Source organism: Vollenhovia emeryi, unplaced genomic scaffold (genome assembly GCF_000949405.1).
Source record: "Vollenhovia emeryi isolate VEMERY1.0 unplaced genomic scaffold, V.emery_V1.0 DF939203.1, whole genome shotgun sequence".
Lineage (NCBI taxonomy): Eukaryota > Metazoa > Arthropoda > Insecta > Hymenoptera > Formicidae > Vollenhovia > Vollenhovia emeryi.
This window is the reverse complement of record NW_011967163.1, coordinates 371,337-392,352: the sequence shown is the minus strand read 5'-3', so window position 1 is coordinate 392,352 and position 21,016 is coordinate 371,337. Positions and strand designations below refer to the sequence as shown.

Sequence of the window (21,016 nt, the reverse complement as noted above, 5' to 3'; positions counted from 1 at the left end):
ACACTGTGAAGAAGCGGAGTCCCTCGCTTTTGCGCAGAGAAAACGGCGGCGGACCAGCCGCTCAGTGCCCTCCGAAAATGTCGTCTGGCGCGCGCAGCCGCGTACCCGCCCGACGGCGCGCCCGGCGCCGCTGCGCCTCGTAGGGTGTCGGTTCTGTACCCTGCACTTCGCTATACTGCAGTGAAAATGCTGGAAGCGAATAGCCCCGTCTCCTTGAAAAGAGACAAAGCCGCTCACCTTTACTTATTTTCACTACAATTTAATTATTTGGATATCTTTCATTAGAAAAAGAAACATTTTTATCTTCCCTCCCAAGTATCCTCTCTACAAAAGTAATTATATCATCAAATGGCGCCAACTAGACTGAATATTTATACAATTATACAAAATTGTATCGGAAGAAATAAAGGAAATAATGTACGCGTACGCGTGTGGGTTAGGAATTAGGGATTAGAATTAATTGTAAGTTTGTACATTTCAGCGGCTTAGCAGCGCCAAGTTTTTTAAATAAACAATAATGTGAATCAGGATCGATATGTATGCCAGGATTAAATTAGAAAAGGCGATCTTTTAATAAATTTTCACTATATCGTAAGACATAGAATTGACCCCTGGTTTCGCTCTCTCCGCCGTGCGAAGCGATGTCGAGACTGAATGAAATCCCCCGAAATTCCTGCACTTTAAAAAGAAACGGACGTACACCGGGCGTTGGGGAGAAAGAACGCGAAGGTTCCAAGTGCAGCAAGTGCAAGCAACACGAACAAACCTATAGCTCCAACGAGATTTCTAATCGTTCTCGCGATAAACTGATCTTACCGGTTCTTAATGAAATAAAAGTTAACATCGGACAGTTACGTTCACGCGAACGAGATCGTTTGACAAACTGAAAAGAATCCTGAAGAAAATACGGAGAACGCAGGGCGGATCCCGAGGAGAACTCGCGCGGGGCGCGAGCGGGACCGGCTACGGGCGTGGGTCTTCGGTGCAGGCGTCACCGCAGGTCGATACATCTCGAAGTCTCGCGCGGATACGAGATCGCCGCTCGACGCCGACTCGGCCGCCCGCTCCTTCTCTCTTTCGCCCGCCAGAGCCGCATCCGCGCGCACGCACGACGCAGCGCGACGCCGACGAAGAGGAGAGCCGACCGACGCGCGTGCATTCGCAGTCCCGAGTGAAGTACGCAGAGCGCGCGCTCGCGGACGCCGCGCGAGCCGCGCCGAGATAATCCCTGACCGCTGCCGCGCCGGCGGTCTCGGATAAGCCATTTATCCCGCCAGTTATCTCGCGGCCCAGTTGTCCCCGCGGGGCGAGAATCCACGCCGGAGCCGACGCCGAGATGACGGAGCCGGAGAATATCTTTCTGTTCGTGCCGAATATCATCGGTAAATAATCTAATCTCGGGGGGAGGGCGAGGAGAGCGAATTGCGCCGCGGCGAGCGGAGCGTCGTCGGTGCCACGAACCACCGCGTCCCGCGACACGTAGCGCGCAGTATGACCGGGCACATATCGATACGCCCGCCAAAATTCAATTGGCCGGGGCGCGCGTGGTGGCCGCGAAACCGGATTTTTCCCCTCGATTCGCTCCGCGTGATTCGATGCGCAATTCGGGGAATGGAATTCGCTGAGACGAGCCGCGTATATAAATTCGCGCGGCGCTTTTAAGGCTGCCCGCTATTGATTGAGTCGGCGCGCCTATTGTTTTATGTAACGCCCGTATCAGCCGGCCTGCCAATAACAAACGCGAGCCTTTCAGAGCGCAGTTTCTTTTCCTGCCACGCTTTTCACCAACGTCGTTTAACTGCGATCTCACAATTGGCTCGGATCGTCTTTTGTTTCTTTCCAAGTGTCCCTCTAGAAAGAGACGAAGGATGATTTAAACAAAGATCGAGGTAAACGGCGTCGGTGAAAACCGGAGTAAGGGTCCGTCCGGACAAATTTGCATAGCGTATGCGTAAAACCAGTCAGCAAAATGTTAGCAGATTGGCAGCAAATTCATCGGAAGCCCACACCAAAACCATAGCCATCTATGCTTTTGGCTTTTGTTTCGGCAACTGAGTCTGTAAAACATACGCCGCGAACAGATTGTCGGCAGAAACCGAGCAGGTCCAGTTACGTGGGCAGATTTTGTTGCATTTCTGCCGACATGCTGGCAACATGTCGAATATCATCAGTTTCTGTCTTTGCAGTCTTTCTGCCTTCAAAATTTGTAGTGGGCATTCGACGAAATCTGTTCCGACAGATATCTGGGAAGAAATTGATCGGTCTACTGTGCAAGTTCGCCCTGGATGGACCCTTAAGCGGGAAGCACACACTTTGGCATAAGAGCATAAGCGTTTGCATAAAGACATCGATTGGTCCACAAGCAGATGCACAAGGAGATGAACCAATCAAATTCCTTACGCACTTGTGCAAAAGTGTGCGCTCCCCGCTTTGGACTTGACATTTCAACAGTCGCAATGACAACTACATTCGTCTGATCACACACGAGAAGAAATGTAATTAGTTGTGCGCTCCAACAGGTTTCGGCAGGGTGATCCTGGCGCTGATCTCCTTTTACTTCATGCCCACGAACCATGTCGTCGCGTCGTGGTGTTACGTGGTCAGCTCGCTGCTGGACGCGATTGACGGCCACGCGGCCAGGTATTACAACCAGAGCACCAAGTTCGGCGCGATTCTGGACCAGCTGACGGACAGGATCGGCACTATGTGCCTCATGGTCACGCTGTGTCTGTTCTATCCCGCCTACACCTTCTGGTTTCAGCTGAGCATGGCTATCGACATCGCCTGCCACTGGATATATTTGCACACGTAAGAGACAACGTATTATTGTCGGCTGGTATTCACAGTCTTATCTCCAGATCGCCTCAAGTAATGCCCCGAGATGCTAATGTGGCTCTCAGAACTTATATTCAAGTCTTGAGTTTATTTAAAGATGCTGCATGAACCATTTCATTGGCTAAGGATGATCTTAAATATAAAATCTGACTATGGCTGGTATTCACATCAGTCAAATCTTACTGTTAGAACCGTCTAAAGTTTATCTTTGTATGGAACCTTTCAATGGCTACGGAATATCTGAAGATGATCTCGAGACGATCTTAAATATAAAGTCTGACTATGGCTGGCGCTCATATTGGTCAAATCTTAAGTTAATTTTCCAAGTTTATCTCTGTATGGGACATTTTATTGGCTACGTAATATCTAAAGACGGATCTTACGACGAAAACTGTAGGTCTGACTACGAATATCGTCCTTGGCTTATAACAACTTAAGATTTAAAATACTCTCAAATATAAGCACTATGGCTGGTATTCGTAGTTTGTTCTTATATTTAAGAATCGTCCCGAGTACAATCTTAAACCATTATATTATAAACCAATGACAAAGCTGTACATTAGCGTCTTACGATATTACTCGAGATGATCTATGAATACCGGTGTGTCTACCGGTGTGAATACACGCAATCTGAAGAGGGAATATGACGCGATTACACGCCGTTGCCTTGTCGATACACAACAGGACCCTGCTGCAAGGGAAGACCAGCCACAAGTTCATCGACATGTCCGAGAATCCGATCATGAGGCTGTACTACACGAACCGGCTGGTGCTGTTCTTCATGTGCGCCGGCAACGAGGCGTTCTACGCCGGTCTGTACCTGCTGCACTTCACCGAAGGACCGATTTGTAAGTAGCCTTCGCGTTCGTCTCCTCGCGCGGGCGAATAATCGACGCGCTTTCGCATTGCAGTCGCCGGTGTAGGTCTGTACAGGCTGATCGTGTACCTGAGCGCCCCGGTGGCGCTCGTCAAGGCCGCCATCTCGGTGCTGCACGGATACGTGGCGTGCATCAATCTCAGCATCATCGACGTCAAGGAACGCCAGGAGCGGCTCAAAGTGAACTAAATCACCCGCTCTCTGTCTTTCCCGTTCGACGCGTTATCTGCTAGTCAAACTGAATGTGATCCACAAATCTTCCTATTCTATACACGCCGGACACACGCATGTTTACATACTTCCAGACATATATATATTTTTAAAAAGCGGGGGGAATGTATGTTTAAAGATGCGTGGTCAAAAGACGTCTCTATTTTAACTCTCGGTCGATATTCGATGCATACATAAGCAGGGTCTATCCAGACAAACTTGCATAGCGCATAAACGTATGCATAAATAGACCAATCGATTTTTTTATGCATACGTTTATACGCCTGTGCAAGTTTGTCCGAATAGACCCTTGCCATTCACTTGGGATTAGTCTGAAGGCGAATGGCCAAACTCCCCTACTCGTGTATTAGAATGTATGTAAAGTATATTTTTTTCCTTTCGCGAGGAAGGAGTTTATTTCCAAAGCACCTACGAATAGCGACAATGACCAGGATACTTCGTTAACGTGGTATCGGTTGCGGTCAAGCCGCCGCTACAAGTGCTTCCAAGTGTTTCTCCTCTTCTATCTTTGCTGAAAGAAAGGCGAAGAATACTTTGAAACATTTGAGGCGACAGCTTAACCGTAGCTACCATCGTATAACTAGTAGGTTTGCTTCGTCATTTCTTTCGCTTTACGTCGATCCCTTCTGCGCGTCCGACATTGTGGGCAGATCAACGGGAGAAAAGTTGTGTGTGCGGTGGTGTAACTTTGATACACTACCGCAGACAACTACAGTACGTACACGGACATACGCCGCTGGATCGCTGCCCAAAATAATGGCGGAACACCACGTGGTCGGGACCGAAAAGATCAAAGGGCCGACAGAGAGTGAACGTACTAGTTGCACTACGGTAACATAGTGTTATGTTACACAGAACTGTTAAGGCCTTCACACATAAAATTCCGTAAGGACGTAAAACGTAAGCATAAGAAAATCGACCAATCACAGTCGAGAACGTAAGGCAATGACGCAAGCAGTAGCAAATCCAACCTGTTGATTTTCTTACGCTTACGTTTTACGTCCTTACGGAATTTTATGTGTGAAGGCCTTTACTTAGCGTATCGTTTTCCAGCATTTATTACACCAAAACGGTGGATTATCGACGTCGTTTTTTTTTCCGGGATCCTCGATACGTAGGAATTATAGGATAACCTCTGTATTTTTTTATATCTCTCCGGTAGACGGATTTAAAAGGACCTAGCATGTTTCTTCGTGTAGCCAACGCACGTGTAGCAAGAATGATTCCAATTTGTCACAATGTGTCGAATAAACCGCAACTTTAGGATCTCCATGCCGCCATTTATTGCATCAAGTTCTATGAATGTTTTAGTTAACATGTACATAGAAATGAGGTATATTTATGTACACGAAAATTATACATCAGCTCTCTCTCTCTCTCTCTCTCTACTTCATTTGCGTCGCGACAAACACAAAGCCTAATTCACAATGTGCTCTTTGCGCGCCTGGAAACATTTTACACGAGCAAATCAAAACGTTTAAGAAATTCGTCAATAACGTACGATTGTACAATGTATAATGTACAATTTACCAGCTCGCGCGGATCTTTTTAAACTTATTTATTAGCTACAAAGTATAACGTTTCTAGACGCAAAGAACTACATTAGCTGCGTTCGGCTTTGCAAATTCGAGACGTCGGAGTGCTCTTCCTCCCTTATTCTCCTCTCTCGCTCACTCTAACGCAAGAGAGCACTCTTCAGACATCTCAGATTTGCAATGCCGAACGCAGCTATTGTTGAACGGGTTTAAAAAAAAAACCACTGCGCACAGCGCAACAGCTTCCCAATAAAATTAATGCAAATCTGTTAAGTATAAAGTAAAAGTGTTATACGTCGAGAGAGAGAGAGAGAAATAAAAGAAAAAAAGTGTCGCTCTTAATCTGACGTAAAGGGAAAAATGAGGAGAGAGAGAGGTGCGCAAAACTGATACGTCGTGAAGACCCGAATACGCTTCGTAATTCCGCGCGCGGAGGACCCGAAACAACGGGTCTCGCCCGAGGTCCCGGAAAGTTTTTGCGCCCGGAACGAGACGAATGTACCACCGGGCGTCGGGGAGGGGGACAAAACGAAGATTCCAAGCGCAAAAAGTGTCGGCGAACAAACACAAACAGACCCGATGACGCGCGAGACGGGGGCGCAAAAACAACGTTGTTAATTATAAAACGTGACAGATAGTTTCGCGCGCGCGCGCAATCGTCGTTCCCTCCCCTCTCCGCGGTTGCGCGCCTCGAAACATTCTAAGCGAGCAAATCAAAACGCTCAAAAAATTCGCCGATAACACACGATTGTACAACGTGCAATTTGCCAACTGGCACGAATTTTTTCAAACTCATTTATTAGCTGCAAAACAATGTTTCTAGACGCAAGGAACACGTTGTAGAACAGGTTTAACCCCCCCCCCCCCCGAGGCGTGCGCGGGGGAGGGCGAGAAATTTGGCGGGCCGGAGAAACTCGGCCCGCAGACAACAAGGCGCGGCGATTGCACCGGCGGCGGGAGAAACGAGGGGAAGAATACTAACCTCAAAAGCGCCGTCCCGACGTGACCAGTCGCAATTTCGGCGCCATATTATCACTTCAAACACTCGCGCAAGTCGAGGGGGGAAAAAAAAGAGTTTGGCGAACTCGGGCCGGGGCCCGGGGCGCCTTCGTCTCTTGTCGGGGCACCGCGAGGAGCGAGTTACCGGCGGCGCACGGCCCACGCAGACGCGGAGGGTGTCGGTCGACGAACGTGCGGTGTCGCGGATGCGCGGCGCAATATTTATAAGAACATAAGAACGAACGAGGATTCGGGTCTGCGGACCGGCGCGATTCGCCAGCGCCACCGCGCGTCTGTTCTCTCCAGCTGCACTGGCTGCACCGGCTCGGAGTCCGTCCTCTTCCCTCCACCGCGGGAAGAGAGGGACAGACTCCGAGAGAGCGCAGTCAGGTCAGTTTACTCCGGTTTCCATCAGCGTCGTTTAACTTGGATCTTGACTCAATTTGTCCTTAATCGATCTTAACTAAATTCTGTACTCGGCTACCGACAACTATATCGATATCGTCAACATTTGCGCAGCTTTTCTATCGTGTAAAAAAGCTGAGCGAACGTCGTTGTACTTGCTGGTAACCGAGGACAGAATAGAGCACCAGTACGAGAATTCTTTAACTTGCTGTCAAGGCTTTTCGTTAACTAGCAACCACTCACGCAAAGCTGTGTCTTTCTCGAAGATCATCTTTACCGTTGACTGCCGCTAGTTAACGATACCGAAAAGCGTCGACAGCAAGTTACAGAATCCCCGTACTGATCCCGTTCATTATCATAGTCGCCGCCAGTGTCGCCCTTTCGCGAGACTCAGGTTCGCGGACGACCGCCGCATCCGGTCGCCGAGCGTCCCCAATCGACGCGATGAAGTAGAGCGATCTCGACACTTCCGCGTCGCGGAAGAAGATAAAAACGCAATTTGGAAGATCGCTTCGGTAACTCTCGCGCTCTCGAATAACAAATCAAAAAAGAAAAACAAAAACTCTCGCGAATCTGCCCTCCTCTCCCTTACCTTCCTTTTTACAAAGGAACCTCTACTAAACTTTCTCGCGGATCTGAATTCGGGCAGAATTCGAGTTACTCTCCGTATTCTCGCGACACGACGATGATCTGCTCGCTGAAATTCAAATCCGCTCTCGAGGGATACACCAGCTTTAGGTTTCCTTGGGTGTCGACCACTTTGATTTGCTGAACCGTCAAACTGTTGCATCTGTTGTCCGTATTCTTCGATTCTGCGGACTCGGCGAGACCCGCGACTATTAATTCTTTCAGGAATTGGTCCAGCACATTCCTAAAAACAAAAGGATATCGCTGCAGAAGCGACCTTCTCTAACGGTTAGAGCCCGATCTACAATGAGCTGTTAGTCGATTCGCCCAAAAAGGATTGACTTCATATGGTCTCGACTTCCAATTACGACTAACGACTCATTGGAGACTTGAAAGAGACCGAAACGCCGCCCGACTCGTAAATTGGAATCCCACCTGCAAACCGTGTACGAAATGGCGCTCGTCACCTCCACGAGCATCACCTGGGTGGACGCGGACATCTTCGTCACGTCGCTATTCGTAATGGGCGGAAACGAGATAACTTGTTCCGACTGATCCAACAGACACGGAAACGAAGACTTGCCCTCCAGTAGGTACACATACTTGTGTATCCCGGAATACACGTTTCGCTTTTTCTCCTTGCGTAGGTTCTCCGCCTCCGTTTGCAGCTTGTGAAACAGATCCGCGCCCGTGCACACCTCGCTGCGCATCAGAGGCTTTATTTCCAGCTCCGTGGGCAGCTTCGTCGTATACGTGAGGTCCCCTGAGTACAACATTGTTTTAGTAGAAAAATCGATACAAAGATAACGTAGAGGTGTCCCCTGTGTCATGAGACTCCTATTATAGACAGCGGAGCGCTAAATTAATAGACATCGTCTGTTGGTTCCGGCATGAATCCGTTGCCCTTGGAGTGAAATCAGTTTAGTGGAAAATTTATTGTTAGATCGTGTAATCGTTGCGAAAGAAAGATTTGCGATTGAATTTGGACGTTGAAAATCTACCATCTCGCATTAGAATCCCGCGCCATAATAGAGGACCTTCCTTTACTCTTATTATACGTTCGACATTTACCAGGCGCGACGAGCCTCAAATCATGAGTCGCTATCGTAGCCGCGTTCCTCCTCTCGCATATCCCCTCGTGCAATCTCGTCTGCAGCTGAATGAACTTCTTGAAACTCTCCTCATTGAAGCCCATATTTCTCACGATACACGCGGCAATGTAAGGCCTGATAACCTTGACATCCTCCATGAGTTTTATCACCGGCGTGTCGTCCGCCACCTTCAAGACTCTCAATTTGTGCGCCAGGCTCTCCGGCGTACTCTCACCCTCGGAAACTTTCTGGCCTTTCTTTCCCTTTCTCAGCGGGTTGGCGTCCGCCGTGGACGACTGGCTCCTCGGGCAGTGCGACTTGACGTAATCGAGCACTTGCTTCGTGGAGCATTGGTTGATCAACTTGGTCAGCCTCCTGTCCGACAATTTATTCCCTTTCAGATACACCTCCTTCAGTTTACTACAATCTGCTAATTCGCTCGGCACAACTGCGTGTCATAATACGATTATGCATTACTCATCTCCGGACGCTCGACGGCACTTAAAAGCATTTATGGAAGGCTACTCAACGAAGGATAATACAAAGGTACAGAAGCAAAGTTGTGCATTACCAGAGATCAGGTTATCCGCCAGGTTTAAGACCTTCAGTCCCTGCAGTCGGTTTATAGCAACTGGAATCTCCGCTATCCGGTTCCCGTTGAAGTGGACCTCGGACAGGTGCGCGAGCTCCGCATGGCAGATGTCGGGGAAGGTCTCGAGCCGATTGTTGGACAGGTCTAGAATGGTCAGTTTGGTGCACGAGCCAAACGACGGCACGTCCCGCAGGAGGTTCGAGGCGAGATTCATCGTGCACAGCTGAGGGTGGCCGCCGAGCTCTTCCGGCAGGGAGGCCAGCCTGTTCCTCGAGCAGTCGAGCACCTTCAGCTTGGCCAGCTTGGCGATCGCACGCGGCAGCTCGGCGATCTCGTTCGAGTGCAGCACCAGAGTCGCGAGGTTCGCCAGCCTCTCGATCTCGTCCGGCACCTCCTGGAGACGCGTGTGCGTTATGCTGAGATAATTCAGGCCGTGGAGGTCGAACAGGTTCCTGTCCAGGCCGGACGTCTCGATCAGTTTGGACACCGACGCGCCCGACAGCACCAACTCGTGCCGGTTCTTCTCGGCCGCCTGTTTCACGGCCTCCCACGAATCCTCGTGCGTCATTGTGACGAGCCCAACGGGGACCTTGTGCAGAATGTTAGTCACTTTTGTGTAACGTAAACAGTATATCCCGACGAGCGTTTTAAGGTTAGGTTTGTAGACCGTAGATGGAGCGAGGATCTTCCTCTTCTTATTGAAACGGCGCTGGAGCCCACGAGAGTATCGAGAACTGGGCCATGACTAGCCAATAGTCCATGCGAAAGCTGATGCAATCGACTGATGTAAGCCCGAAATAAGATATTCTTCGACGATGCTCAACCGCTTCAACCACACCGGTCTCTAATAGCAGTAACAGCAGAGAGACTCCTGGGCCCTGGCTGCCACGGCCCCCAGAGAGAAACTTGAGATCGGCCACGCCGGCTGATTCCAGCGCCTTACGCCCATTTTCATTTTTGGAACTATTTTCAAGCACTGCCGATAAAGTCTCCACTTTTGGTGCGCGTCCGTGCTACGCCCATTTTTCAAGCGGGTAATGCAGTGCCCAATTTTGGTTGTGTTCCGTGCTGCATGCATGAAAGGTCGGTAACATGAAAGTGTAAAGCGGGGAGCACACACACTTTTGCATAAGTGCACAAGCATACGCATAACGAATTTGATTGGTCTATAAGCATTTCAAAAATGTAGGTAGTTGTAGGAAATAATTATACAAAAATCTACAAAAAAGTTAAATATTACTGCCAGAATCTAAGAAATTCTACGCAAATTTAAAAAGTGTTATGAAAATCGACATGAAAATGCTAGAATTTTAACACTTTTGTTAATTTTTGTTATATTCTACGAGTAAGCAGATGTTTCAATTCTTTAAGATTTTGTTGTTTCTCGAATTTTTTTAACTAGTAAAGTTTTGTACTAGTTTTTACAAAATTGTACATTTTCATGAAATACTACTTGCAATAATTTCTTGATTTGAGAACATTGTAATTTATGGTACTATTTTGTAGATATTTTTACATAAAAAATTATGTTTCAACGTAAATATATAAATTTCTACAAATTTCTATGTCAAGTCAATTTTTGTAGTTATTTATAGAAATTTTTTCCGCTAGGGTTGATCCGAATTAACAACGTGTCTCATTGAACACTAAACTGTTCACAAAGCAATAGTCATTTAAGTTGTACCCAAATATATGTATACATTAATTAAAATTAATGTATTCACATAATTTCAGTTTAATTTCTATCGTATTTCTCTAAACGCGCCAGGTAAACGCAAACTCCGGAACCAACCTGTATGTTAATCGCGCGCCGTCGGGATTGATTTATTTTTCTTTTACCGAAAATTATCGTCCCGCGCTCTACGTAAATAGAAAAGGGGACCCGGGTTCTAACATTTAGCTCTAGCACGCTGTTAGATACACTTCAAACTGGTTTTAGATAACGCGAAGTGGTATTTTCGTAGTGCTGTTTTTAGTCCCACACTCTGCTATGCTAGTTAAGCACTGCGATATTCGTAATTAGTCGCTGCCGTTTATAATCACTCGAATAATTTCAATTTAATTATGCGATTGTACTATTTCAGCTTGGGAGGCTTTTAAGACCGACAGTGGCCTAGTAATCTGTTGGGCCGAAAAAAATGTGTATAAATTTTAAGTCGAGTAAAGTCCTTTATTATAGAGATAGGCTCCTAATGTGAGAGAGCAGAGTTTCTGTTAAATTAATAGGCATCGTCTGTTGGTTCCAGCATGAATTTATTGTCCTTGGAGTGAAATCTGTTTAGCGGAAAATTGAATTGTGTAATCGTTGCGAAAGAAGATTTGTGATTGAATTTGGATGTTGAAAACCTACTATCTCACATTAGAATTCTATCTCATAATAGAGAACTCTGCTCTAATGATTGCGAGGCACAAAGATCCAGCCAGACCGTACAAGATCTATTTTTCTATTCACTCGTATTATTCGCATACCGATCAAGTTTACGTAAACTGTTCACTCGAATAATCATAAATAGTTGTGTTTTGTCCATTACATTTTTTCGAACGCACGTAAAAACGCAGTGTCAATGTTCTTTCGCGAAATCTCATATGAAAATTTTGTCCACCGCGAACTCGCGATATAACAAGCATTCTCGTACATTAGATTCTCCTTTCAGGGATTTAATTAGAATTTTCTGTCTGATTCCTCAAAAAAAAATTCACGCGAGATTCTAATTAGAAAAATTGATAAATATTTAAATCAGAATGTTTTATAAATGCTATTATGAACAGAAAGTCTGGACAAATACTCGGTTTGTTCTCCACAACGTTTTTCTAAGATTCTTCCTAATTTTTATTTTATACCAAAATTCAGCGAAACACCTTGAAAGCTTTCTAAGCATTTAAGCTTCACAAGCGGCACATAAAGAATCTAAATATTCAAAATGTTTCGACGTTTAGTTCGGATTTCGTTTTTATGCTAAAGTGTTTTAAGCGAAGCAATGTATTGGTAATTGTAAGTTATCGAAACGGCGACACGAGTGACGACCTTGACTATTTGCTGTCATACGCCGAGGTTCTTCGATGACAAATGTTTGCTCGACAAGATTTGCATGTGAATGACTCGTGTCGGGATATTAATTCCATCGTTCTATGTGCTAATAGCGCCGTTCTCCGATTATGCAGATGTACTTGACGCATCAAGTGGCAATGACCATCTGACGGCTTCCGCGCTTCCTCACTTCCGCGGGGAGTACCTTACGCTTTTAACATCTTCTACCTTATATTCCTTGCGAATAGAAAATAAAGTATGGACCTGTCAGACGCATTTGAATCCACCGATCAAGTTTTATCCTTTAAAATTATCCTCGACTTATCTTCCGAAATTTTCGTAAAGTCTCAACCTAGAAGAGCAGGCAAACATTTCGTACACAATTTTCTTCAGTCGATACCTAATTAAATGCTTTCGAATACTTGACTACTTATGCTCGATTACCAATCGAGTATTTCGAAATTGTGCCCAGTGTATGGTATTTCTCGGCGAGGAAACGGCGACTCTATATCTTCCGAATATGAATATTAACAATGTTGGTAACGACCCACGTATGTCATCAAAATTGCGAAAGAGGTATTAAGAATTTCGGCCTCCCATAGAATAATCGCCGCGCCGGGAGGATTAATGACTCACGCGTAACAGCGTCCTCAGGGTCTTGGTGTCGCGCCTTCGGGGTATCAGCGAGATACCAGGCGCAAATCTGAGCTCGCCATCACCCAAAGTCCACGGTTATCAACGGATGACCCCGATCACTTCCGGAGCGGCTTCCTACGGCACATCCGTGCCCCCGGGTGGGGCACAGATTTTTTTCGACATGGCGTATAAAAAAGGGAACGGCTCGAGTGGCTGCGTATCATTGCATTCGCGCCCGTTGTCGCGGGACTGTGGACTCGTACAGGTATCCTAGAGGTACCCCGAGACCGGTACCGCGATCCGACTCAGCCACGACCATGCTGCGTCGGCTGCCAGCCACCCTCGCGTGGACGTTCCTCGCCTTGACGACGTTGACGTCGGCCTGGCCGGTCCTCCGTCGTCGCGACGTCTTCGACAACGCCGTGGACGGCCCCAACGGGCTGATCGCTCACCTGCGGAACCTCGGCGGTTTGCTCTACGGGTTCCCGAGCAACGAAACCGGACTGAAGGTGGCACAGTGGCGCGAGGGCATGGACGTGAACCCGGAGGAGCTGGGCGAATACGCGGAGGGAGACATCCTGTTTCCGCCGAGCATCGGAAGGAACGGTCTCGCGGCGGTCTCCGCGCGGTGGCCCAACGGCGTTATTCCCTTCGTGCTTAGCCCTTACTTCAGTGAGTACTCGATACGACCCAGTTCCCGTATTTCGTATTCCTTTTTAAACTGGTCTCCGCTTGTATTAGAGGAAAGTCCTCTATTACGAGTTTGGTTTCTAATATGAGACAGCAGGTTCTCAACACCCAGGTTCAATCACAAATCTTCTTTCGCAACGATTACACGATCCAACAATGAATTTTTCACTACACAGATTTCGCTCCGAATGAAATTAATTCATGGTGGAATCGGATGATGCCTATTAATTTAACAGAAACCCCGCTATCTCATATTAGAAGTCTATCTCACAATAGGGGACTTTCCTTTACGTTTAAAAAAAAACAATAGCGTACTTATTGAATTACTTTGGTGTTTTGCCCGACGGTTTAAGTGCCGCGATTAGATAATTGTTAATTGTACACTCGGAGAATTTAGTGCTTAAGCATTCACCTGTGAGCAATTATTGAAGGCTCTTATATTCTAAAACCGCTGCATTTTCATCTCTCCGTGAAACCTGCGTAGACGCCCAGCAGCAGAGAGTTATATACGACGCGATGGACGACTACCACAAGTACACGTGCATCAGATTTAAGCCGTACACAGGCGAGGAGAGCGATTACGTCAGAATCACGGCTGGTAACACCGGATGCTGGAGCAGCGTGGGCAGGATCGGCGGCCGGCAGGACATAAACCTTCAGGTTCCCGGTTGCCTGACGCAGAAGGGCACGGTGATACACGAGCTGATGCACGCCGTCGGCTTTTTGCACGAGCACAGCAGATACGAGCGGGACGATTACGTGGACATTCTGTGGGACAATATCTCACACGGTATGTGCCCTACTCACGAGCGATAAGCCGTCTGAAAGAAAATATCATAATCCTCTGATCTAATTGCCCATTTGACACACTTTCCCGCGTTCCTCCCCCCCTTTTTTATCTTAACTGCTACCATTTTTTAAAGCTGAGACCTCTGAGGATCGACTCTTTTTACAAGAATGAATAAAACTTGCCTGTTACTCAATGTTATTCAATATCAATTGACTCATGTCCATTTCGGCCTAACGAGATTAACTTTAATCTCGGTGTAATTTACTTTCCATCTTTGCCCAACTCTTAGAACTAGAGAGAGGTAACAATAAGTTAAAGTTAATCTGCATTGATAGAAATGGACATTATTGAATTAAATAACATTTCTTTAATCCCTTCTCTGGCAAGGCTTTTCTATGATTTTTTTAGGCTTACCAGAGAATCTCTCGCTCGCTCGCAGCACGAGAATTTGATATTAACTCAATACTAAACCGCCTTGATACCAACGTCTTCAATACTAAATATGACTCTCTGTACCGTAAAACTTTACGGTCATCGGCGCAATAACCGGCTGAGGTTATCTCTTTCTGCATTATGAAATTCTATTTTTACCATGTGCGTTATGCATGTAGGTCACGCGCACAATTTTAATAAGGCTCCCCCGGAGATCACCCACGCTTTCGGCGTCGGTTACGATTACGGCAGCGTGATGCACTACTCGTCCACGGCGTTCTCCAAGAATTATCAATTAAAAACCATCATGCCCAAAGTAAGTGATTCCTAAAAACATTTTCACACATTATATTACTCGAGCGGTTCGAGCTTACGCAGACACGAGCTACCGTGTACGTCAGTTTGAAGTACATTTCGCGAGTCTGCGAGTCGCACTGTCATACACGTGTCCATGTGTTTGTAGAGACAGCTGGACGGCAGCATTTTGGATCTTATTGGCGGAATCTTTCAGGGTAACAACGAGGTGAAGCTCGGTCAGAGGGAGGGTTTCAGCAAGAAAGACATTCTGAAAATCAGGAGGATGTACAGCTGTGGCAAGCGCGCGGGCATAGGTTTCATCGAGCAGTACTAATGAATAAACATCGTCAGCAGTTCTCGAACGTGTTACTACACAAGAAAGATGAAATTCTTGATTGGAGTTAATTAATAAGAAATCAGAAATATCTAGTCTTATGTGCGAAGCGTATTGTGTCTCTTAAAAAAAAAACTGATATGCGAACAGCGAGTGTGTAGGTATATTAACAGTATTATTATATATTAATATAATCATTATCATGTATACTTTAATGTTATGCCTACCTTATAAAGTTACATATTACAATACACAAGTGCACCTTTCTTACTGAGTTTTTTATCTTCTTCGTTAATGATCAAATATTGATTGAGTATTAAAATTTGAGAATAAAAGTAAAGGAAATATACGCGCTGGAAATTTTTGATTGATAAAGAGAACGTTACGTAAATGCCAATACACACGCAAACAAATGAGATATTTTGCGACAAAATACTTATTATTTGTTCACCTTACGAGTAATTCATAAGAGATTATCTACGATGCATGATGTATTTCTTACAGTGCAACTCAATAACAACCCAGCTAGCATTCATGTCTAAAAGACGATCTTTAAGACGGCATTAAGTTGTCTTTTAGACATGCACGTCTAAAAGGAGTCTTGAACATATCTTTATGACGTCTTTTAGACATGCATTGCTATCTGGGAAGGTTTCTTGCCAGATTTATTTCCGATAAAAATGCAGAAAAAATGACAATACAAAAGTAAAATTTGCAAATTATCGCAGAATGATACGTAGACGTACCATGCACTAATTGTAAGTGTAAAATAAAATTCAAAATTGTTTTGTAAATAAAATGTGTTATAATCTTCATTTTTCATAAATAAAATTACTTCTTGCTAAAGAATGATCACATTTTAACGTATTAAGAGATTTAAAAAACTTTCAGATGACACATAATTTTATATGTATCTATTTAATACCTTTTAACTTTGAAAATAATAAAAAAGTGATAATATCGAAAACATTTCGAGGAAAAGAGATATCAATTTCGTGTGCGACTTCTCGCGCTCTCCAGACAACATAAACATAAGACGCAAACTTATCTTTTTCACCTGTTTAAACTTTTTAAGTTGTTCGAGATGTTGTCGTGAAAAGAAAATTACTCAAATAGCTTTACATTAATTTTATCTCAACTTCACAGCACACACAACGTATCTCATCGGATTTTAAATTATGTGTTAATGTTTACATGCAATGCGCGCAACCAAATAAATTTTGCAATTCCAGAGAAACCAAGCAGTAACAAATTAGATACACAACGCTAAAATGATGAAATCAAATCAGTCAATTAAATATACTCGTTTGAGTTAATTGAACCAAATATTCACCTCACTCGCACCTTTAGTACGTAAGCAGATATATAAAAAAAAAATACAGAAAAGAGAATCGTATACTTGATCGTCAGCAAATTTGTGTTTTATCGGATCTTTGGTACGATATCCGCATTTGCCTGAAAGTGGTGTAGGTGGGGGTAAGAAAATTTTTGAGACTGGAACGTATAAAAACGATCCGATAAGTTGTATTCCGCAGTCGTCAGGATTACCGTTAAAGTAACTTGCTTCAATTTGATTTAACGTTGATCATGTTGCACCGATCGTTAGCGTGGACGCTTGTCGTCCTTACATTTGCATCGGCGGGACCGCTCCCTGATGTAAAGGATTATACCTTAGAATTGGCCCTGACGGTCCCGGACAACGAATCAGGAATGAAGGTAGCGCAGTGGACCGAAGACATGAACGTGAATCCTGAAGAATTGGGCAACTACTTGGAGGGAGACATTATGGTCACAGAAAGCACTATACGAAACGGTGCGAAAGACCCAAAGCTCCGTTGGCCTAATCGCATTATTCCTTATGTAATCCAGGGTAACTTCAGTAAGTATTTTCAAGAACGAAAGTTAAGCCATTCTGTAGTTTGTTCATCAAAATCACTTATTCTGCAGTATATTATGTTCATGAAAATTTAATACATACTAATGAACTTAAATTCCTCCCGCATATGTTATAAGATATAACTTTTGATCAAGACAAAAAAATGTTCTACTTGTATCTTATGTTTATTAATTTAATTCGTCACTTTGTGTTATTTCAAATTATCCATACAGAATTATATTTTATTCTTGGAAAAATTAAAATAAAATATAATAATAAGACACTTCACGGTGTCTTATTTCATGATTTCGCTTAAAATGTAAGTGGAAAACAAAAAATTAAGTATTCACCTGAGTAATCCGATAGATAGATAAATGTTCTTAGTTGAAGTTATTGTTTCATTATTATGATTTTTGTATGTCAATTTTGTATTGCAGATAGCGCGCAGATGAATCTTATACGTGAGGCGATAAAAGACTATGAAAAGTATACTTGCTTGCGGCTTAAGGCGAGGACGAATGAACAGGATTATGTCAAAATTACTAGCGATAATACCGGATGCTGGAGCAGCATTGGCAGGATCGGCGGTGCACAAAGAATAAACTTACAGATTCCTGGTTGCGTAACCAAAAAGGGTACCGTAATACACGAGATTATGCACGCTGCTGGTTTTTGGCACGAGCACACTAGATATGACCGAGATGATTACGTGACTATCAATTGGAAGAATATCATACAAAGTACGTATTTGCAATCCATTCAAGCGATAAAAGATTAAAGATTAAGAAATTAATAAAATTCGTATGGTTCAAATGTGATAAACACAAATTTGAAGGAATAATGTTAATCCCTTAACATTAAAACAACGAGCGACTTTTACATCATTTTTGGCAAACACTGTAATTAAGGAGTACTCTGTAGATCTACATTTCTATATAAATTTCTACCTTTATTTCGTCCATCCAGGTACCGCAAGTAATTTCGTCAAACTTTCCCCGAATGTCGTCGAAGAATACGGCATCCCTTACGATTACCGCAGCGTGATGCATTATTCAGCGTACGCGTTTGCTATAGACACCAAAGTAAAAACTATCGTGACAAAAGTAAGATTTTTATGAATATTCTTTGCGTCGTTAGTAAGTCGTTAATTGCATTACTTAATTATTGGATAGAAGTGGATTCGAGTTATCGATTTGTCAGTTCGATGTAGAGAAAGAGGGAACATTTTACAAGTTTGCAAGTTTAAATTACACGCATTAAATTACATGTCTGCATATTCATTTTTATATGAATATCTATAGAAATAATATTTGTAGTGACATTGTGATCTCATTTGCGGAATTTTCAGAATGCAAAAGCAGTAATCGGGCAGAGGAATGGCTTTAGTCCCTCAGATTATCAGAGGATCAACAAAATGTACAAATGTTCGGCATAATCCGCATTTATGTCAGAGATCAAGACCAACGAACGAATATTTGGCTTTGATAAATGTTTTGTATATTATCAATAAATTAGAAATATTTAATAAAAGTCTATGTATTATGAAAAAAAGAAGGATATTTATTACTATAAGGGTGTTACGGATAAGGTGTCCATCCGCTCGTATATTGGTAGAGCGGGTTAAACTGAAAAATGGAAAGTTATGTACCAGTTTATAAAATTCGTAATAGTTATCGAGTAATTAATTAAAACATAGAAATCTCTTTAAGTTGCCAGTAACTAATAATAATCAAGCTTTTAGTCGACATTAACCGGCCAGTGTTTTAATACAGAAAATTTATTGCGAAAAATATTACCTCAGCCAACACAAATTAATTAAAACGTCTGGGTGAATAAGCGCGAGGAAAGCTTACCATCTTCATTGATATGATCACTGTTTTATCTCAATCAAATTTTATTTCACATGTCTCTTCTCCAGATTTTATACTTTCATAACCATATGTCATTTTTATTGTGAGTCGAATGACTCTTGAAATTTTCGAAACTAAAAACCTGGAAAATACAGGAATTTTTATTCAATGAAAGAAAAGATGCCTCGAATTGATGGCATTTCAAAAGAGATATGAAGTATCTCGCGAAAGTATTTTTTATTTGTACATCATTACGAGTGATTCGTAGAATACACTGTGGCAATGTACTATTTACAGTATAACGAAGTTCCTTACTCTATTTATTTTCGGTGGAAATGCAGAGGAAAATCGCAATCGTACGACTTGCCCATTTAAAGTTTCTCGCGATTAAAGGACCCGTTTGGCTTGGAAGATACAATCTTCGGAAAATTACTACGAAACGAACTTAAACATACGATAATAAATCAAATGCGTGTAAAGTAAATTCCGAATTGTCACGTAACACGAGCTTTTTCATCGGTTAAATTAAAAAATTCTTGCTAAGTAATTATCGTTTTCGATGCATCAGATGAATTACATAACTAATTGGGACAAGTATATGTTTTTAAGTAATAATACACGAAATAATACCCCTTAATTAAACTAACTAATTAATTACGAAACTTGTCAGAGGGATACAAACGTGTGTCATGTAAAATTTCTCATCTACGGTGGGAGATTCGAAGTAACACAATCCGCAAGAGAGTTATGTGCGCGTGCGTCCGCGCGTACGCGCGTGTATTCCACTTAATTTTTACATTACTTACTTTCAAATAACATTATACTTTATACTTTAAAATATCTAAGAATAATTTTATATATATTTGCAATTTCTTATATAAATATTCTACGTTTCCTAAAACTCCTTTACTCTTCCTTTTCATTTATTTCAGTTATTTATCTGTGTGGGGAAACACAATGTCCTTAGTGAAGTGATAATAGGAGAGTGCAGTCGGATCGTTGGATTGAACAATTTCGTGTCAACCGATCCAGGTCTTCTTGATAAAGTCCGCCGCTCTTTCACCTGTAATACGTATACACATGCAGAAAGAAGGAAGAAGGACATAAAAAGGAGATAAGAAGAGGAAAAAATTGCGTACCTATCATGATCGCCGGCGCGTTCGTGTTGCCAGACGTCACCTTCGGCATGATGCTCGTGTCGGCCACTCTTACACCTCGCACCCCTCGAACTCGCAATTGATTGTCAACCACGGCCAGTGGGTCGTCCGGTGGACCCATCATGCAGGATCCCGCCTGATGATTCTCGGGCGCGGTGTCATGACGAATCGCGCACTCCCAGTAAGCGTCGCAGCCGAACTTGAGGTTCTCGCAGTTCTTCACGGGAGTCCGGTCCAGCTGGAAACCGTACCTAAAAAGAATATCCATGTAGCCCACGTGAGTGCAAGTCGAAGTTTTCAAGTAATCTCTGTCTAAGACCGTTGAGGATTGGAGGTTCGCACTTTTTGAGCGCCTCGGTCTCCGATAATCGGACGCTGAACTTAACAGCTTCTACGAGAGCGGCCACGTCGTCGGCGTGAGTCAGGTATTTGGGGTGGATCAGCGGTTTCGAGAGAGGATCGTTGTTCCGTAAGCGCAGATAACCGCGACTCTTCGGGTGCAGGATAGTCGGGATGATGTAGATGCTGCGGTTCGTGCCCTTCTTTTCGCCCACCATGCCAGTCTCCGCGCAATCGGCCAGGTAACCGCCGAAGATTAGCTGCACATCGGGATGATCCTCCCTCGGATCCGCAAACTTAGTGTTTATCATTGCTGTCACCTCGGATATTCCTAAATCAACGTCACGATAAGTATATCCTGTCTCACTTTGTATCTAAAATTTTAATAATATATA

The 21,016-nt window shown here is 43.9% G+C and overlaps 5 protein-coding genes across 7 annotated transcripts in view; 3 read left to right on the top strand and 2 right to left on the bottom strand.

Annotated features, from left to right (window-relative positions):
• The first annotated feature begins 1,001 nt into the window (after window positions 1-1,001).
• Window positions 1,002-4,803, top strand: LOC105561676 (CDP-diacylglycerol--inositol 3-phosphatidyltransferase). Of its 2 annotated transcripts, none has more exons than XM_012011871.1 (4): window positions 1,002-1,382; window positions 2,520-2,808; window positions 3,520-3,683; window positions 3,747-4,803. In XM_012011871.1, the coding sequence occupies exons 1-4, from the start codon at window positions 1,337-1,339 to the stop codon at window positions 3,899-3,901; spliced, it is 654 nt and encodes a 217-aa protein (XP_011867261.1). In that variant the 5' UTR covers window positions 1,002-1,336; the 3' UTR covers window positions 3,902-4,803. The 2 variants fall into 2 exon arrangements, with proteins under 2 accessions (XP_011867261.1, XP_011867262.1); XM_012011872.1 differs by lacking the exon at window positions 1,002-1,382 and adding an exon at window positions 1,619-1,889.
• Window positions 4,804-6,782: 1,979 nt separating this feature from the next.
• LOC105561677 (leucine-rich repeat-containing protein 47-like) lies at window positions 6,783-10,092 on the bottom strand. Its single transcript, XM_012011873.1, has 4 exons — window positions 9,172-10,092; window positions 8,581-9,048; window positions 7,945-8,272; window positions 6,783-7,753 (listed from the first exon to the last, which is right to left on the bottom strand). The coding sequence occupies exons 1-4, from the start codon at window positions 9,758-9,760 to the stop codon at window positions 7,540-7,542; spliced, it is 1,599 nt and encodes a 532-aa protein (XP_011867263.1). The 5' UTR covers window positions 9,761-10,092; the 3' UTR covers window positions 6,783-7,539.
• Window positions 10,093-12,862: 2,770 nt separating this feature from the next.
• On the top strand, window positions 12,863-15,665 carry LOC105561674 (zinc metalloproteinase nas-4-like). 2 transcript variants are annotated; one of them, XM_012011867.1, is made up of 4 exons: window positions 12,863-13,528; window positions 14,031-14,336; window positions 14,948-15,084; window positions 15,280-15,665. In XM_012011867.1, exons 1-4 carry the CDS (start codon window positions 13,174-13,176, stop codon window positions 15,397-15,399), a joined length of 918 nt encoding a protein of 305 aa, XP_011867257.1. In that variant the 5' UTR covers window positions 12,863-13,173; the 3' UTR covers window positions 15,400-15,665. The 2 variants fall into 2 exon arrangements, with proteins under 2 accessions (XP_011867257.1, XP_011867256.1); XM_012011866.1 differs by having other exon boundaries at window positions 15,232-15,665.
• Window positions 15,666-16,543: 878 nt separating this feature from the next.
• LOC105561714 (zinc metalloproteinase nas-4-like) lies at window positions 16,544-18,710 on the top strand. The gene is made up of 4 exons (XM_012011944.1): window positions 16,544-17,278; window positions 17,713-18,015; window positions 18,242-18,378; window positions 18,624-18,710. Exons 1-4 carry the CDS (start codon window positions 16,987-16,989, stop codon window positions 18,708-18,710), a joined length of 819 nt encoding a protein of 272 aa, XP_011867334.1. The 5' UTR covers window positions 16,544-16,986.
• A 1,236-nt stretch (window positions 18,711-19,946) lies between these two features.
• The window catches only part of LOC105561672 (glucose dehydrogenase [FAD, quinone]-like), a 16,376-nt gene continuing 15,306 nt past the window's right edge, over window positions 19,947-21,016 (bottom strand). The window contains exons 7-9 of the mRNA XM_012011862.1: window positions 20,625-20,952; window positions 20,265-20,533; window positions 19,947-20,188 (exon numbers count right to left, since the gene is read on the bottom strand). Coding sequence (XP_011867252.1) covers window positions 20,145-20,188; window positions 20,265-20,533; window positions 20,625-20,952 — 641 coding nt within the window. The 3' untranslated portion in view covers window positions 19,947-20,144. The remainder of the gene's footprint in view (window positions 20,189-20,264; window positions 20,534-20,624; window positions 20,953-21,016) is intronic.

What these genes read in the sequence shown, in the direction of transcription:
- LOC105561676 (XM_012011871.1), top strand. Translation starts at nt 1,337, where the DNA reads ATGACGGAGCCGGAGAATATCTTTCTGTTCGTGCCGAATATCATCG. An exon ending in CACTGGATATATTTGCACAC is followed by an intron (nt 2,809 to 3,519) that starts GTAAGAGACAAC and finishes GATACACAACAG; the next exon opens with GACCCTGCTGCAAGGGAAGA. An exon ending in CTTCACCGAAGGACCGATTT is followed by an intron (nt 3,684 to 3,746) that starts GTAAGTAGCCTT and finishes TTCGCATTGCAG; the next exon opens with TCGCCGGTGTAGGTCTGTAC.
- LOC105561677 (XM_012011873.1), bottom strand. Translation starts at nt 9,760, where the DNA reads ATGACGCACGAGGATTCGTGGGAGGCCGTGAAACAGGCGGCCGAGAAG. An exon ending in GGCGGATAACCTGATCTCTG is followed by an intron (nt 9,049 to 9,171) that starts GTAATGCACAAC and finishes TATGACACGCAG; the next exon opens with TTGTGCCGAGCGAATTAGCA. An exon ending in TTTGAGGCTCGTCGCGCCTG is followed by an intron (nt 8,273 to 8,580) that starts GTAAATGTCGAA and finishes TGTTGTACTCAG; the next exon opens with GGGACCTCACGTATACGACG.
- LOC105561674 (XM_012011866.1), top strand. Translation starts at nt 13,174, where the DNA reads ATGCTGCGTCGGCTGCCAGCCACCCTCGCGTGGACGTTCCTCGCCTTG. An exon ending in CGTGCTTAGCCCTTACTTCA is followed by an intron (nt 13,529 to 14,030) that starts GTGAGTACTCGA and finishes AAACCTGCGTAG; the next exon opens with ACGCCCAGCAGCAGAGAGTT. An exon ending in TAAAAACCATCATGCCCAAA is followed by an intron (nt 15,085 to 15,231) that starts GTAAGTGATTCC and finishes ATGTGTTTGTAG; the next exon opens with AGACAGCTGGACGGCAGCAT.
- LOC105561714 (XM_012011944.1), top strand. Translation starts at nt 16,987, where the DNA reads ATGTTGCACCGATCGTTAGCGTGGACGCTTGTCGTCCTTACATTTGCA. An exon ending in TGTAATCCAGGGTAACTTCA is followed by an intron (nt 17,279 to 17,712) that starts GTAAGTATTTTC and finishes TTTGTATTGCAG; the next exon opens with ATAGCGCGCAGATGAATCTT. An exon ending in TTGGAAGAATATCATACAAA is followed by an intron (nt 18,016 to 18,241) that starts GTACGTATTTGC and finishes TCGTCCATCCAG; the next exon opens with GTACCGCAAGTAATTTCGTC.